Source organism: Diabrotica virgifera, chromosome 1 (assembly GCF_917563875.1).
Source record: "Diabrotica virgifera virgifera chromosome 1, PGI_DIABVI_V3a".
NCBI classification, from domain to species: domain Eukaryota; kingdom Metazoa; phylum Arthropoda; class Insecta; order Coleoptera; family Chrysomelidae; genus Diabrotica; species Diabrotica virgifera.
The window spans coordinates 270,248,705-270,265,857 of NC_065443.1; the positions used below are offsets into that span (position 1 = coordinate 270,248,705).

The window sequence follows — 17,153 nt, forward strand, 5'->3', positions numbered from 1 at the left end:
CACGTGGAGTCTAAAAAAATCTTTTGAGTTCTTTTCTATCGAAGCCGACTACTCGATCCATATTTGGAATACCATCTTTAAAAGAATATTCTGGTTTTGTCCTATTTAATGTTATCATTTTTCTTCAGGTACTTGTCTCCACTGCTTGAGTCTTTCTTCCACTTTTCTACTATCATCTGCGTACATTCAATACCAAGCACCTCCCCTTGAAGTTCAGCTGTTATCTGATCCAGCACCTGCACCAATGAGAATAAATACGAGCTTAACACGAAACCCTGATGAACCCTCACTTTCACAAAAAATTGTCAGTTTCTCCTGCATTTGTTCTAACTCTTGTTGCTATCCTCCCATGTCTTCCACTTTTTCTTCTTAAAGTGCCGTCTCCTCAATGGAGGTTGCCTACTACAATTGCAAACTCTTCTGTCTTCAGCTGTTCAAAATTTAGTCCTGTCCATTGTCGGATATTTCTGAGCCACGATAGTCTTTTCCATCCTAGTCCTCTCCTTCCCTTTCACTATAAGTTGGGCATATTGGTACTTATTTTCTCAGTATGTGGCCTAGGTATGATGTTTTTCTAACTTTCACCGTGTTGAAAAGTTCTCTTGCCTCGCATATTCTATGCAGCACTTCTTCGTTTGAGGTATGCGATGTCCACGAAATTTTGAGAATTCTCCGGTAGATCCACATTTCAAAGGCTTCCAACTTATTTACGGTTGATGTTTCAAGGGTCCATGTCTCAACTGCATAGAGAATAGTCGACCAGACATCGCATTTGGATAAACGTAATCGAATTTCGAGATTTATTTCTGAACAAAATTAAGTAAATTAATGTTTACTTGAAATAACTATTGCAAATCAAAAAAACACTAAAATGGCTGTTTAAAATTTCTTTATTAAAAATTGGGAGAGGGGGCGCCGTTATTGGTGCAATGGCGAAGGTAAAACCCCTCTAAACCTCGCCTACGGCCCAGTAGATCCCAATTTAAAAATACAACTCATATAAAAGTTATCAAATTACATCTTACTTAACATAGCTTTAAAATTCAGACCTAACTTAAGTAACATAATCTATAATCTTATAAAATTTCACTGTATTTATTACTATTCAAGTAAAATCTGTAATGTTAAATTAACTAATGATCTTGTAAATAAAAAATCAATACAGGTACAAATCAAGAATGCATGTGAGCTACAAAAATTGTTAATAAAAAATGTTTAATCAGTTCTTTTTTTTTGAAGGAAAATACTCCTGAGTCTCCATTTTTCGCTTCTTCGTAATGTTCTTTGCCTTATTATTAACTTCTTCCAGAATTCCTTGAGTCCTCCTTATAAATTCGGTAAAACCTTGGTCATCTAATCCGTTCAACACATTAATGAGATATTCCTGTTGAAGACTTCTTTTGGTTTTTTCCTGGGTCACATTTGTCTGTTCTAGCTTCCCTCTGACAAATTCATTAATTTCCTCCTCATGCCTTGATTTGATAGTTGACATTTCTCCTAAACACCTTGCAGCATCATCTACAACAGAGTTACTACCCAAACGCTCCTCATACATTCTTACCAAGTGCACATGCTGACACAAGGTATTCCTCACCATATAGTCATCACAACTACACCAATAACGGTGAATACAAATCTTACACACTCTACAAAACAATGTCTTACACTCACTCTCACACACTTGTCTAAAATTTACATAACGTAATATATTCATACCTTTAAAGGATTTTACCTCATAATGGCCATATGCAGTCTCCTTAACCAGTTCTTCTAGTTTGCCTTTCATCGATGCTGCCCGTTTGTGTGCTCTTATTGAAAGCCTGTCTTGATAATTATTTGCGCTTGGTCGTATTATATCAACTATCCTCGTCCACATTTTTTCTTCAACTAGCTCATCCATTGTATCCAGTAGCTTCTCAATCCCCACTGCTGCATTTCTCTTGAGGTAATTCGTCTTTAGTAGATTGTTGAGTGATTCAATTGCCATGTTGGTATTAATCCCGGCATTTCTTCTGTAACAATAGGGCCACAATTTTTTTCTGTGTTCAGCCAAGTATTGTCTAGAAAAAAAAAATACTTAAGGGTGTCTTAAAATGTATGATTTCATATAATTATTTACCTTTTCAGATAATCGACAAATTCTATCTCATTTGCCTCTTCTAGTTTGGATACATATTTGTCACATAGTTCTTTAAATTTATCTTCATCTGGTTCTCGAATAATCTGCCTGAGTTCATTTTTCATTTGCGCCTTCAAAGTTGGATCCTGTAATTTTTTCTTTCCTCTAATGTTCCAGTTCTTCACCACATGCCACGTACATAATAGTCTCCTTGGTTCTTGTCTCATTATCTTCTTCCATGCATTATAATATTTAGGATCATCATCACTCATGAAATATTCCGCATTAACTTCTGTCTGTATCTTATTCTTGAGGGCATCTAAAGGTTTTAAAAATAATCGTTAGTTAGCAGTCCTAAATTGTCACTACTTATACAGTGTGTCTGCGTAACTTGGAACCATATGGGAAACTTTTTTAACATCAATTTTACGAATATAAGTAATTCTCTAGAAAGTGCTCTGCACAGTCTTAAACCTAAAGACGCAATCATCAGATATAAAATTTTATCAACAGTGTACAAAGTATGTCAAAAAATATGAATTTCGCTCAAGAGTAAAGTGCCTTTATATTTCACAATATCGAAAATTGTACTTGAGGAAAGTTGTTTGTAATTAAAAATTATGTTATAATCTGCATTTACATTCTTCTAATTGAAAAAAAATTTTTTGAAAATTTTGCTCAAATCACGGACAACCAACATCATTTTTATTTATGACAGCTCCGTTATTATTAATTTTGCGAAAAAAAAAGTTATTCCTTATAGTTCGCATTATATTTAGCAACCAAGATACAATTATAACATATTAAATTTTGTCAATTTTATACGAGGTATGTCAAAAAATATGAATTTCGCTGAAGAGTAAAGTATCTTTATTTTTCACAATATTGAAATTTGTTATTATAAAAAGTTTTTTAGAATTAAAAACTATGATTTAATATGCAATTACATCCTTTTAGTGGAAATATTGTGAACTATAAAGGTATTTTACTCTTGAGCGAAATTTATATTTTTTGACATACCTCTTATAAAATTGAAAAAAAATTATATCTTATGATTGCATCTTAGTTTTTGACTATTCAGACATTTTTATAAAGAATAACTTTTTGTCGCAAAATTAACAATATCGGAGTTATTCTAAATAAAAATTAATGTTGCGTATCCGTAATTTGAGGAAAATTTTCAATTTTTTTTTTCAATTAGAAGAGTGTAAATGCATATTATAACATAAATTTTAATTACAAACAACTTTTCTTAATAACACTTTTCGATATTGTAAAAAATTAATAATACTTTACTCATGAGCAAAACCCATATTTTTGAACATCCTTGTATATTATTGATAAAATTTGATATCTGATGGTTGCATCTTAGGTTTTAGACTATGCAGAGCACTTTATGAAGAATAACTTTTTTTCGTAAAATTGATATTAAAAAAGTTTCCCTTATGATTCCAAGTTACACAGACACACTGTATAATACATACCTAAAAAAACTTCTTGAATTCGTTGGTCCAATCTATTTGACAGAAGGAACGCAACAGGGAATCCAGCATTTCTATCGTCTTTCACCAGCAAAATCGTCAAATCCAGTCCTTTTTTATTTGTCCCATGTGTCCCATCGACACAAATTATGTTCGGGAATTCTAGTAGTTTCTCTTCCATCACCGCATTCATGAACCCTACCGCAAAATCTTCTTTTCTCAATATATCATGATCTTCTCCTAATAAAAATAAACCACCAAATTTTTAGTTCATTCAAAATTGATAAGCTTGTATCCCGTGTACAAAAAAAGTTGATTAATAGCAAGATGAAAATTTGTTAAGAGGAAACAGTAGCGATCAACTGGTAGCAAAAACGTGTTCCAGGATTGCGGCTGTAATTTTAAATATTTTTTCGAGATATTTAGCACACGTATTCGTAATATAATAAAGAATGGCGGTACAGAGCCCAATTTAAAAAATATATTAATATGTGGAAATTACTCTGTAATTAAATACAATATTAAAAAAACGAGCCTGTACCGCCATTAAGAGGAACAAAAAAATACACTTTCTTCAAATAAACTTTTTTATCCGATGCCTAGATTTTGTGTCATTTTGGAAGTACTAATGGAATAAAAAATTTTAGTAGTTCCAAAATGACACAAAATCTAGGCATCGGATTAAAAAGTTTATTTGAAGAAAGTGTATTTTTTTGTTCTTTTTAATGACGGTACAGGCTCGTTTTTTAATATTGTATTTAATTACAGAGTAATTTCCACATTTTAATATATTTTTCAAATTGGCTCTGTACCGCCATTCTTTATTATATTACGAATACGTGTGCCAAATATCTCGAAAAATATTCAAAATTACAGCCCCAATCTTGGAACGTGTTTTTGCTACCTGTTGATCGCTACTGTTTCCTCTTAATAGCTTAACAGTGTCTAGTCGAACAAACCTTGATGTATGGGAACAGGGGAAGTTTTAATTGTGGGACGTGATTTTAATTGTGAAACATGTTATCCTGACAATTTTATGATAATGAAAACTAGCAGGTTGCAAAAAAATAGCTGTCTGATTTTTGCATGAAAGTTTAATGAAAGGGTAACAAATCAAGTTCTGTCCAACAAAATACATGGGAGGTTTGAAACCTGTAACTTGTTCCACAATTAAAACTTCCCCCTATTCCAGTATTCCTGTACCTCAAAGTTTGTGTGACTAGACGCTGTTAAGCTATTAACAAATTTTCAGCTTGCTATTAATAAACTTTGTTTTTGGTACGTGGGATCCAGGCCTAATCGTAGTCTTCAACAAAATTAAAAGCATCCCGGCATATTATATTTAACAGATAATTCAAGATAAATGGTAAGAGACTGAAATTTTATTGAATATTTAAATAGGTAATATTACTTCTATCTTTTAAGCTTGCTTACAGTTCATTGTTATCTACTTATTACTTATAGCATTGCAAATATAACAATATAAATTTCCTATTAAATTCACTATTTTACTTCAGAAATAATTATTTTATTGTAGAAATTAAATAGCACCAGAAAGATATTTTTTAAAGTAGATAACTTTGATAAAAACCCCAAAAATTTGGAGTTACCTAGTTACAGTACCTACTGAACCACAATATGATAGATCATGTGATTATTAATTCAAAGAGGGGCAAAAAATGTTCAGATTAGCATATGGTAGAAAGTATAATAAGAGCCAGAATATAAATACCAACAAAGAAATAGGGTCCAAATATGAAAGGTAGCATATAGAGGGCTTGAAGATAAAACAAAAAAAAAGAATACAAAAGAACATTGAACAACAGATAATATAAAGGATGACTCGAGGTAGAAGGGGCATGTGGAAAGGACAGAAAAAGATGAAAATAAAGGAATAAATGCCAGTTAAACACAACTAAAGGACCAAAGATTAGATATTGGGAACAGATAAAAAAAGAAGTATGTACTCTTAAATAGGCCAAGACCCAAAAAGTAGCAATGATGGTAATAAAAGGACAATTTAAAACTAAAAATGACTAAAATCCTTTATAAAAGGTACATTTGTTAAAATCCCAAAAAAAGGGCTACATCACAGAACTAGTTTTCAATCGGATGACTGATCATCATCAGTGCTTACGTGATCTAACATGCTAACCACCAAAATACAAAAATATATGGGTAAAATTTAAAACTAAACCACATTCAAATATCAAATTCCTAACTATAAACAAAGTTACTATTCGTCCTCTCATTCGTCAAGAGGCTGTTAAATGTAATTTATTGCCCTAAAAGAGGCGGATTCTCATTTTACAGGTCCAAACTGGTCAGTCTGCAAATTCAAATTGTAGGTAGCATGTTGGTTTTTAAGAAATACGTCAGGACAACCCTGTTTAGCTTCCATGTGCGTTTGTTTACAGTTGGGAATTTGTAAAATGAATGGACTTTAGTTATTTAAGGGGTGAAAGTTATTGATTTCTGACAAGTGGGAGATTTATTACTTGAGGGAGGCAAAGGTAACAATTCAACCACTAAATTTACCCCATATACCACCACTATGTCCATAACAAAATTAGATTTAATGTAAAAAGTTAATAACTAAAACTTAGCACATTATATTATTTTAAAAATGTTTATTGCTATTTTGTATCAAGGCATAAATGTTGTTAATTCTACTTAAGAGCAAGGTGTGTTATATGAGCCATGCAAGGATAACAATTCACACAAGTCAAATTGGAGTACAATTATTTATAATGTTGGTAGCTACAAAACAGAAAAAAAATGGTGTTTACCTTCCTTCTTGAATAAGAAAGCATAATTCTTGTTGTTAGCATTCCATTCCTGAACCTTTAGGGCTGCTGCTATCATATCATTTTGATCTCGTTTCTTGTGTATATTATACTTTCTGGTCAAATTTCTGAGATCCTGACTTGTTATTACAGCAAGTCTATCTAATTGTGGTACTTCCAATTTTCTTGAATCTTTTAAAATTCTAGTGGGTGGCACCCCAGCCATTAATTTTTCTACAACCGTTTTTTCTTCTGCTTTTGACAGATGCATTGTTCTTAATTCTTCTTTATGTCCAACATGTGTTTTCCAATAACTGACAGAAACTTGTCCTTGGTCTCTCAGTTTGCAAGCCAGTCTGGAAGGGCACACTCCTTTTATTCTAATTGATCCACCAGATTTCTCTGTCCTAATTTTATAGTTGGGCTTATATCCTAAAGATAGATCAGTATAAGTTTTAATTATTGCAAGTAACAAAGTACAGTAGAGCGTCGATTATCCGAACGTCGATCAACCAAACGACCGCTTATTCGAACTATCGACTCCCACATCCCGCACTCAAATACCGAGCAAGTGTTAGTAATTGACGCTTAAAATATCTTCAATTTTCTTCACTATTGTATCCAAAAATAATTATGTTGTTGCAAAGACTGCACTTTTTTGTTTAGTTGCTAGTTGTCATTATCAATAAATAAATATGTAGGCATATAAATATGGCTTTTATTCACTTGTGGATAAATATGTATGACTATAAATATGTATCGGTTTTCCGAACACCTATGTCCCCCAATTAGTTCGGATAACCGACGCTCTACTGTACCTATAAGTTTTAATTATTGCAAGTAACAAAGTATTGCTCTTACCATGTATGTCACTTCTATTGCAATCATAGTACATTATCTTATGTTCCTTTCCACGGATTGTTCTACTACATGCATAACTTGTCTCAATTTTCTGCATATCTTTCCATGTATCATATTCTTGTTTGCTAGAAAATTCAAAAGTTATTAGTTCAATACTCAGCTGGTGGCAGTCCTGGAGATGTTTTCGTAATTTCTCATGACTTTCAAAATTAGTTTCTTGATCACATAACGGACAAATGATGTGATTTTGATTCATTTTGTTGTTAGCCCTGGGCGGAACATCTGTTTTGTGTATTCTTTTGATATGACGATTTCGTAATTCCACATTTTTAAATATTTTGCTGCAAAGATGGCAGGCTCCTGGAAGAGAACTTGTTGAAGTAGATGGGTAGGTAGAATCCATAATTGCTAAAAAGTCTTGGGTAATTAAATTAAGTGTTCTAACGAACAGATTTTTAAAACGATTGAACAAATTAAAAACAAAAATAGAAATGAAAAAAGCTAAAATTGAAATTTTGTATGTGTATGTATGTATAATTGGTGTTAAGTTGGAAAGTAACCGCCAGCCCAAAGAAAATTTGATCTTAAAAAACCGCCAAACACAAAAGTCATAACCTCACAAAATTCATTAACATGACACTACTGTCACTACTTTAGGTATTTCTTGATATTTCACTACTTTGTGATTTTTGTGTTCTGTGTCACTAGCTTACGTTTGCTGTGATTGGTCGGTAACAAACGTAGGCTAAGTGCATTTGACTGTAGTCTTTCATACTGTAGATTTAGAAGCCTGATAACAGTTCAGCACATTCTTACACAATGTCCGCTTTACTCGTATGAACGAAGCATCAACAACATTTCTGAAGAACCAAGTGAGCTGAAGAATATATTAAATTATAATTTATTCAGTACAATTAATTATCTTAACCTTTAACTACCCGCGCATCAAGTTATAACATAACTACACGCGTGGCGTACATTGTACGCCACAAGGAAATACACTTAAAAACAGCGGATTTGTTTAGTTTTTTTTGAAAAATACACTTAGTTGTTTGTTATAAACCTTATTCGGCATCAGTGAATACTTGGAGTTCCTTTTCTGTAAGCCAATTGGGATTTATAACTGGAATCATGGAATAACTGGATTCCATGATAAATAAAATTACTAATAAAAATTTTTTTTTAAATGTGATTTTTTACAGGAGAAAAAGTATTGTTTACAAAGAAAAATATATTTTTTGCCATAATGACTAAAAAACAATTAAAATATGTACTTATATTACGACTTATAGTAATATAATCCTGGGGTATTTTGTCCACCACCGGAAACAACAAATAATAAAATGTAAATTACGATCTTTCCAGAACGCCGATTATAACGAAACTAAAACCAAATTGTAAAGCACATTCCAGTAATAGGTTAGAAAAATAAGCAAGGTCAAAAATTAAATTTTTAAATATATTTCCAGTAGAATTCTTACATCTGGCGTACAAAGTACGCCAGCGCGTGTAGTTAAAGGTTAAATATATACATTTATTTCATAAAATGTGATAATTATATTGTAATTGTTCAACATCCGCTAATAACCTTAAATGGTTGATGCGGCTTTATGTAAAAAAACACAGTGGCCAGTTACCACAAAATTTTTAGTTTCACAAGATTTAGTTTTTTCACACTATAATCGTTTTGTTTTTGATTACATTTTTTAAATGTGAATTTTTCAAACCGACGGATTGGGCGTATGGGATTCATAGAGTGCTGGTTTTCCACGCTTTAATCTGTTCAATTTTTTTCTTTGGACACACATCTTAAGACAAGTGAATATATTAGCTGATCATTATGTTTGGAGAATTTCAAACAAAGAGTAGTTATTGATGAATGTGAAATTTATTTCTAGTTTTAACAATTTTTTCTTTCATACTTGTTGTGTATAAATGAAAAACAACAAAAATGATTTTAAAATATGCATACAATATTCCGGTGAAACTGGAAATAGAGTAGTAACAAAAAATATGACGTCAGATGCGTTATGTGTGATTGTATTGACTTTTATGCAAAATTGTATGAATAGCGTTTATTAATTCCAAAGCTATTTAGTTGGTTCCAAACTCTGTCATAACTGTATATATCTGTAGTGTGTATTTGGCAAAGGTTGATATGTGCGTTTAACCTAAAGTACAATATAGAAAATCAAGTAGCATACCAAATTTTGTCATACCTAATAAGTAAAAAAGCGGATATAAATATCATATATTGTCATTCTCATTCTTATGGGTTTTACAATCATCGACGAACCAAACTCTCCCAACTTCAAAAAATGTTACTAAATAACACATCAATCAAATAATCGGAATATAAAAAAAATCGGACTTATCAAGTTTTGTATATCACTACTTATTATAAAATAGAGGGTGCGTCAAAAGTAGCGGAACTAAAGTAAATAAATATTTAGATTCCTTATATAAAAATAAGTCATTTCCATTCAAGGAATTTTTTAGAATTATTGATAGATGGTGCTTTAAATGGAAAAAAATGATTTATTTTTCTCGTCATACAATAGATTTTTGAAAAATATGAAACACGTGTTTTTTATTTTTTAGAACTGTATTTCTTGAGATATTAGTCCGTTTTCATAATTTTCCTAGGGTATAAGGATAAATGCTGTAGTTAACTACAGCATTGGGAAACATGAAGAGAAATAAAACTGCAGGAGAAGATAGGATTACAACAGATATGATATTAGAAGGAGATAAGGAACCCATTGCAATTGTAACTAAATGGACAGTTGTTTACACCAGGGCAAAGTCCTTAGAGCTGGAACAACTCTAAAGTAATCTTATTATACAAGAAAGGTGATATTCGAAAGTTGAAAAACTGCAGACCCATCAGTCTATTATCACACATATTTAAAATACTCACCAATGTTATAACTACCCGACCAAAAAGAAAATTAGATGAATACCAACCATATGAACAGGCAGGTTTTAGAAAAGGCTATTCAACTCCCGATCACCTGTTAACCACAAAAATATTAATAGAGAAATGTAAAGAATACAAGTTTCCAGTTTTTATAGCATTTGTAAACTACGAAAAAGCCTTCGACACTATAGAACACACGGCCATAATAAACGCAATGCAAAATTGTAGAATAGACAGCAGTTATATTTACTTAATAAGAGAAACTATGAACCAAGCTAGAGCTACATACTACCTAAATGAAAATGAATACATTCGATTACATCGAACCATGTACCATTAGGCTATGTACATCGAACCATGTACCTTAACAGGGGAGTCAAACAGGGAGACACTCTATCACCCAAATTGTTCACCTTAGTTTTGGAGGACGTTTTTTTAAAATCTAAATTGGAAATATAAGGGAATAAACATCAATGGCCGCTACCTCAGTAACCTACGATTTGCGGATGACATAATCCTGATAGCTACTGACCTACAAGAACTGCAAACCATGCTTTCAGAACTATACAGAGAATCCTCTAAAATAGGACTGAAAATGAATTTAAACAAAACAAAAGTCATGCACTCCGAAGAAACGATGACAATAATAAACAACAAAGTTATAGAAAAAGTTGAAGAATATAGTATATACTCAGGACAAAAAATAATACTAAATAGGGAATTTCAAATGGAAGAAATAAAAAGAAGAAAAAAGTTCGCATGGGCAGCATTCGGCAAACTGAACTATATACTCAGAACTCAGCAAATTCAACTATATCTTAGATCTAAAATTTTTGATGCATGCACTATTCCGATATTAACATATGGGGCACAAACATGGACAATCACAAAAAAGAATATGAACATACTCAGAGTCATTCAACACGCGATGGAAAGAGCAATGCTTGGCATATCACTTAAGGACAGGAAAACAAACACATGGATAAGACAGAAAACCAAAGTCACCGATGTGATACAAAAATCACAAAAATTGAAATGGCAATACGCTGGACATGTAGCTTAGAGCGATCTTAACAAATGGCACAGAACAATTCTAACCTGAAGACCATACGAACACAAAAGACCCAGAGGCAGACCTCCTATGAGATGGACAGATGATCTGAAACGAACTGCTGGGAAAAATTGGCTACAAGTAGCGTACAACAAAAAACAATGGAAAGGAAGACTTGAAGAGGCTTATGTTCAGATGTGGACGTGAATGGCTAGACAAAGAAGAAGATAAGGATAAATAATTTTTTTCAATTATCGCAACTTATCAATAATAATTAGAAAAAATATCTCGAATAAAATTCACATATTTTTGTAAGAAATCAAAATCTACAATAAAAATGAGGGTTCCTATTTAAGATCTCAACGTGGCCCTCACTCCACCTCTAGAGACGTAGTGTTTGTTTTCGTTCAATAGCTTTTTGAAAAAATATTGAACCTTTATTTTTCAATTATTTTTCCATTCGATGTCCCTCTACTTATTTGACACACCCTGTATATGGTTGACTTATTATTTTTCTCTTAATACAGGTTTTCAATACAATAGATATAAAAACCGTACATTATAATTTATCCTGCATGTATGCATCCACCATATACGCAGTAAAAATATGACACAAAAAATCATTTCTGCTCCGGTTGAATTCACAAAAGATACCACCGGATTCTCTTTTTATCTAAAGGTTTCCTATTCTCATAAATTTTTATTAATACTTACTTCGCTGTCTCTTCCACTTTGGATCAACTTTCTAGATGTGTAAAAATGTGAAAATTATCATTAAGCTTGAATATTCAATTTTTCCAACGATTTCCAAACAATTTTCATGACATTAAGACAGCACTCAATTACGAAAATTGTCGTTGAGACTGTGCTCCATTAGAGTATTTTTTTACATTTATGGGTAGGAGAATTCTCAATAACATTGAGAAACGGATATTATACTCCAGGAAAATAAGCAAAAAAAAGACCACGTTCGGGATTTTTAATAATCCAGGTATTTTACCCCCGGCGATCCGTGGAAAAAATTTACACCCAAAATAAAAAAATTCAGTTTGGCAACACTGTGTGAATGTTGATAGTAACAAGATAAACAGTACTGTAATTTAGTCCAGACAAGTTAATATATTTTTGTGCCAACAAAAATGAGATTTTTCAACCAAATAAAATTTCATACAGGGTGTCTGCGTAACTTTGCACCATATGGGAAACTTTTTTAATATCAATTTTACGAAAAAAAAGTCATTCTTTATAAAGTGCTCTGCATAGTCTAAAACCTAAGATGCAATCATCAGATATCAAATTTTGTCAACAGTATATGAGGCATGTCAAAAAATATTAATTTCGCTCAAGAGCAAACTACCTTTATACTTCAAAATATCAAAAAATTTTATTATGAAAAGTTATTTGTAATTAAAAACCATATTCAAATATGCAATAACAGCCTTCTACGTGAAAAAAAAATTTCTGAGATTTTCCTAAATTACCGATTCCGAACTAGGAATGGGAAAAACCTACCGGTTTAAACCTAAAACCGGTTTTTTTTACTTCGCAATAACCGGTTTCACCGGTTGTTTTTTGTCCCGGTTATAACCGGTTTTTTCTTTTTAAAGTAAAAACCGGTTATTAGGTTCTTACGGTGATTAGGATTAAGTTAGGTACTATTTTGGATCCCAATCATAATTATTATTCTCAAGTAATTATTCCAAACAAAACCATAATTCAAATTTTATTTTATTTTATATAATACAGAAGCAAACTGAAAGTGCAATCTCACATCAGCCAGATGCCATTAATAAGTTTTGTTATAATATCTCCTTGAAAAGGTATTTGTAATCATAATATTTACATAAGAAGTGATCTGGTTGAATTAGATACAAACATCATCTATTTTTCACACTTAACTCTTGACACTGAAAGTGGGTGAATGACTTTTTCTGATTACAAAAAATAGTGCTCTGACTATGAATATCGAATCACTGATTACGAGTATGAATCTCCAAGAATTTCGCTACGTTTTCAAAACGATACACTCATACAGGAAGTATTAAATAAGTTAAAATGTAATACCTATTCTACAAATATACAAACGTGTTAAAAGTAATACATGTTATTTCGATAGTAATAATTTTGATCATATTGTTATTGAGTTGAATGGAGTATCGCAAACTAAAGCGTACTGTAAATGTAACTTTGTAACCTATTGGATTAAAAAAACCGAAAACCGGTTTTTCCAAAAACCGGTTTTTTTGGTCGGTTATAACCGCCAGGTTAAACCGTAAACAAAAAACCGGTATAACCGAAAACCGGTGTTTTGTCAAAAACCGCCATCCCTATTCCAAACATCATTTTTATTTATTAGACATGTAATAACTCTTTTATTAATAATTTTAGGAAAAAAAGGTATTCTTCATAAAAATCTGTGCATGGTCTAAATCTTAAGATAAAACCATCAGTTTTCCAAGTTTGTTAATTTTATACGAGGTGTGTCAAATAATATGAATTTAGAAAGAATATATAAAGAATTCTTTCTAAATTCATATTATTTGATACACCTCGTATAAAATTAACAAACTTGGATAACTGATGGTTGCATCTTGAGGTTTAGACCATGTACAGATTTTTATGAAGAATACCTTTTTTTCCTAAAATTATTAATAAAAGAGTTATTACGGGTCTAATAAATAAAAATGATGTTCTGAATCAGTAATTTAGGAAAATCTCAGAATTTTTTTTTCTCGTAGATAGCTGTTATTGCATATTTGAATATGGTTTTTAATTACAAATAACTTTTCATAATAATTTTTTTTGATATTTTGAAATATAAAGGTAGTTTGCTCTTGAGCGAAATTAATATTTTTTGACATACCTCGTATAATGTTGACAAAATTTGATACCTGATGATTGCACCTTAGGTTTTAGACTATGTAGAGCACTTTATAAAGAATGACTTTTTTTCGTAAAATTGATATTAAATAAGTTTCCCATATGGTGCAAAGTTACGCAGACACCCTGTATATGATGTGCAAAATAATTTTGAATTGGTTTCTGCTAATGAGCTTGCTTTTTTTGTCATTAAAGTAGAAAACAATTTAAAATTTATTCTTTATAATAATTATCGTCCAGTTCTCGTCTTATTATTTTCACTGTACTAATATCCGTCGACTAATTTACAATGACTAATGCGATGTTAAAACATTTTATCGTTAGGGTCTTCTGGAGTGTCTGAGACATTCATTGATAAAATGCACAGTCCCACCGATTTCCACTTGAAACATACTGATAGCTTTTTTAGTTATTGCAGACGTATAGAAAGAAAATCTAGCTGTTTACTGCTAAGACTTCGGAACCGTTTTTAATTAGTAAGAATTTAGTGCAAAAAACGCGAATTTTTTCGATTTTTTTCCCCTCATTAGAAAGCTAAATATGTAGTTGACATCAAATTACAAAATTTTATTTTTTAGAACAGTGACAAAAGTTTCTGAATTAAATCTTAGAAAATTTAAAGGTCAATTTGGTGCCTTGTAAACTGAAAAATAAGGCACTATTATTAAGAAGATGTGCGCAATATTTCGGCTCCAGTGCTATTTAAGTGCAGCCATTTTATTTTTTTCGAATCCTGAGAAAATAATAAATATTTTTGACAACTTTAGACGCAGAATGAAAGATTACGTTATTACCGAGGGTTGAAGATCCCTGAAAACTTCTATAATGTTTATTTTAATAAGTTACAGGGGTGAAAAAGAAGAGAAAATTTAATGTAATTTTTAATTTCAAATATCTTATTTAAAAGAAACTTTTTTTTCTAAGGGATTTATTCTAAGGGATTTTCGGTCCTTGATAATAATGTAGTCTTTCATTCTGCGTGTAAAGTTTTCAAAAATATTTATTAGTTTTTTCAGGTTTCAAAAAAAAATGAACACCATGGTGGTGATATTGTCCAAATCGAACATTCGCTATCTTTGTCGTACAATGCACTCAGTCGAACAACATGTGATGACAAAACAGTCACAAACAAAACTACTTAAATATTTGACACGGCTTCAGGGATATTTTGAGTTGTTTATTAAAAATACTGTTGGTGTATTTGATAAATAATTGATTTTAGTGAAATGAAATTAATAAACTTATTTATTATTAGTTATGGAAGATCCAAGCCAGAGAATACACCATATAATATCCTGTGATCCAAGTATTCTGTTGTTAAAGATGTTCTCAAAATTTATCTGAGCGTCCCATACAACATAAAATATTATGAAAAAATAACTTTTTCTTTTTTCTTGAGTATTGGTTTTTATCGTATAGTATATAAATTATTATTTTAATCACTGAATATATAGTTAGTGAAAAAATAATCATATTAAATAAATAAAATAATAATTTAAGCGATCAAACAAGTAACGTTTATCCAAGAACATTCAAAAGCCATCTTTAAGTGGTTAATGATGACCATGCCATTGTCAACTAATCTCAATATGAGTGAGAATTTTACTACACGTAATTTGCCGTGTAAAGGAAAAAAATTAGAAGAAGAAGAAGAAGAATAACAAGAAAACGAAGAAGAATAAAAAGAAGAAGAAGAAAAAAAAGAAGAAGAAAAAGAAGAAGAGGAAGAAGAAGAAGAAGAAGAAGAAAAAGAAGAAGAAGAAGAAGAAGAAGGAGAAGAAGAAGAAGAATAGTAAAGTTGGTGTAACATTCTGGCTAAGGTCTAGTGTTAGGGTTTCAAGTCGCACAGCGACTTTCAATTCTTGATATGACTTAACTACCAATTATGTAGCAGGGACTAACGGCTTTATTCTTTCCAAAGTACGGTGGTAGCTCAGTTAACAGCTTGTTAAGCCAGTAACGCTGCCACTGCGTTACGACCGATACACAAGGGTGGCGTAGGTGTCGTATATAAATTACAGGAATAAAAAACCGATTACCGCTGTAAAAATGCGTGGCGCATACAATATTCCAGCTACAATAGAGCTGACATCAATATTACTATTATTTATGGAAAATAAAATTCTAGTTTATTTTAAAAGATTTTTTCACAATATTTGCTAAATTTGAAGTAAAACGCGCCACAAAAGAGTAACTTTTGCTTATAGTCCAGGAACCGAAGCTTTTCACCCCGCAATTTTTACAGAATGGATCGATTTGCTTGAAAATTTGAGAATAAGTAGTGGATAGTCCAAGGATCAAAATCTATATGATGCCGAAAGGCGCTTTTATTATGGGGGTGGTTGCCACCTCATCTCGGGGGTGGAAATTTTTTAATATATTTTGACAGCAAAAGTTGATAAAAACATTCATTCTAAGCAATAAATGTTGTATACATTTTTTTGATAAAACTAATAGTTTTCGATTTATTCGCTATCGAAAGTGTTAGTTTTGTATGGAAAAAATCAATGTTCTTCTATAGTATATTCATTTACTATTCACTCAATGTTTGTCGTAGAAAAAAAAAATTTACACCAAGTTCTTAAGAATTAAATAACCTACAATTTAATTTTAAACATTTTTTCTTATCTTTGATGTTAATCTTTCTATTCTGAAGAAAATGGCATTTTTTACCAAATTGCAAACATTCGTTATTCGCTTTAAACTTCAGTTTTTTTAAAACTAATCATTCTAAGCCAGCCAAACTTCTAGAATCTATTAATAATACACAAATAAAGAAGAATGAATAAGGCCAATGTCTAAAAACACCGCTAACTTGCATTAGTATGCTTACAATTGAATTTCTCCTTTTTTTTCTCAAAAAAATATGTTGATTTTTAACCGTAACTTTTTTATTTTGTATCTTAAAAAGTGTGGTATAAAAGAATTTTGTAGGTTTTTACAGATCTACAAGCCTATTAATATTAGATATTATTAAAATGCTTAGTCACAAAAATAGGTGACTTTGAAAGGGTTGGTAAAGGTGGCTTTTGCATGCTATTACAAGTTTTAATTA

At 31.3% G+C, this 17,153-nt stretch overlaps 1 protein-coding gene across 1 annotated transcript; it reads right to left on the reverse strand.

Annotated features, from left to right (window-relative positions):
* Window positions 1-872: 872 nt before the first annotated feature.
* LOC126884447 (uncharacterized) lies at window positions 873-7,889 on the reverse strand. Its single transcript, XM_050650377.1, has 5 exons — window positions 7,248-7,889; window positions 6,390-6,818; window positions 3,604-3,840; window positions 2,120-2,438; window positions 873-2,060 (listed from the first exon to the last, which is right to left on the reverse strand). Exons 1-5 carry the CDS (start codon window positions 7,648-7,650, stop codon window positions 1,220-1,222), a joined length of 2,229 nt encoding a protein of 742 aa, XP_050506334.1. The 5' UTR covers window positions 7,651-7,889; the 3' UTR covers window positions 873-1,219.
* Between the last annotated feature and the right edge of the window lie 9,264 nt (window positions 7,890-17,153).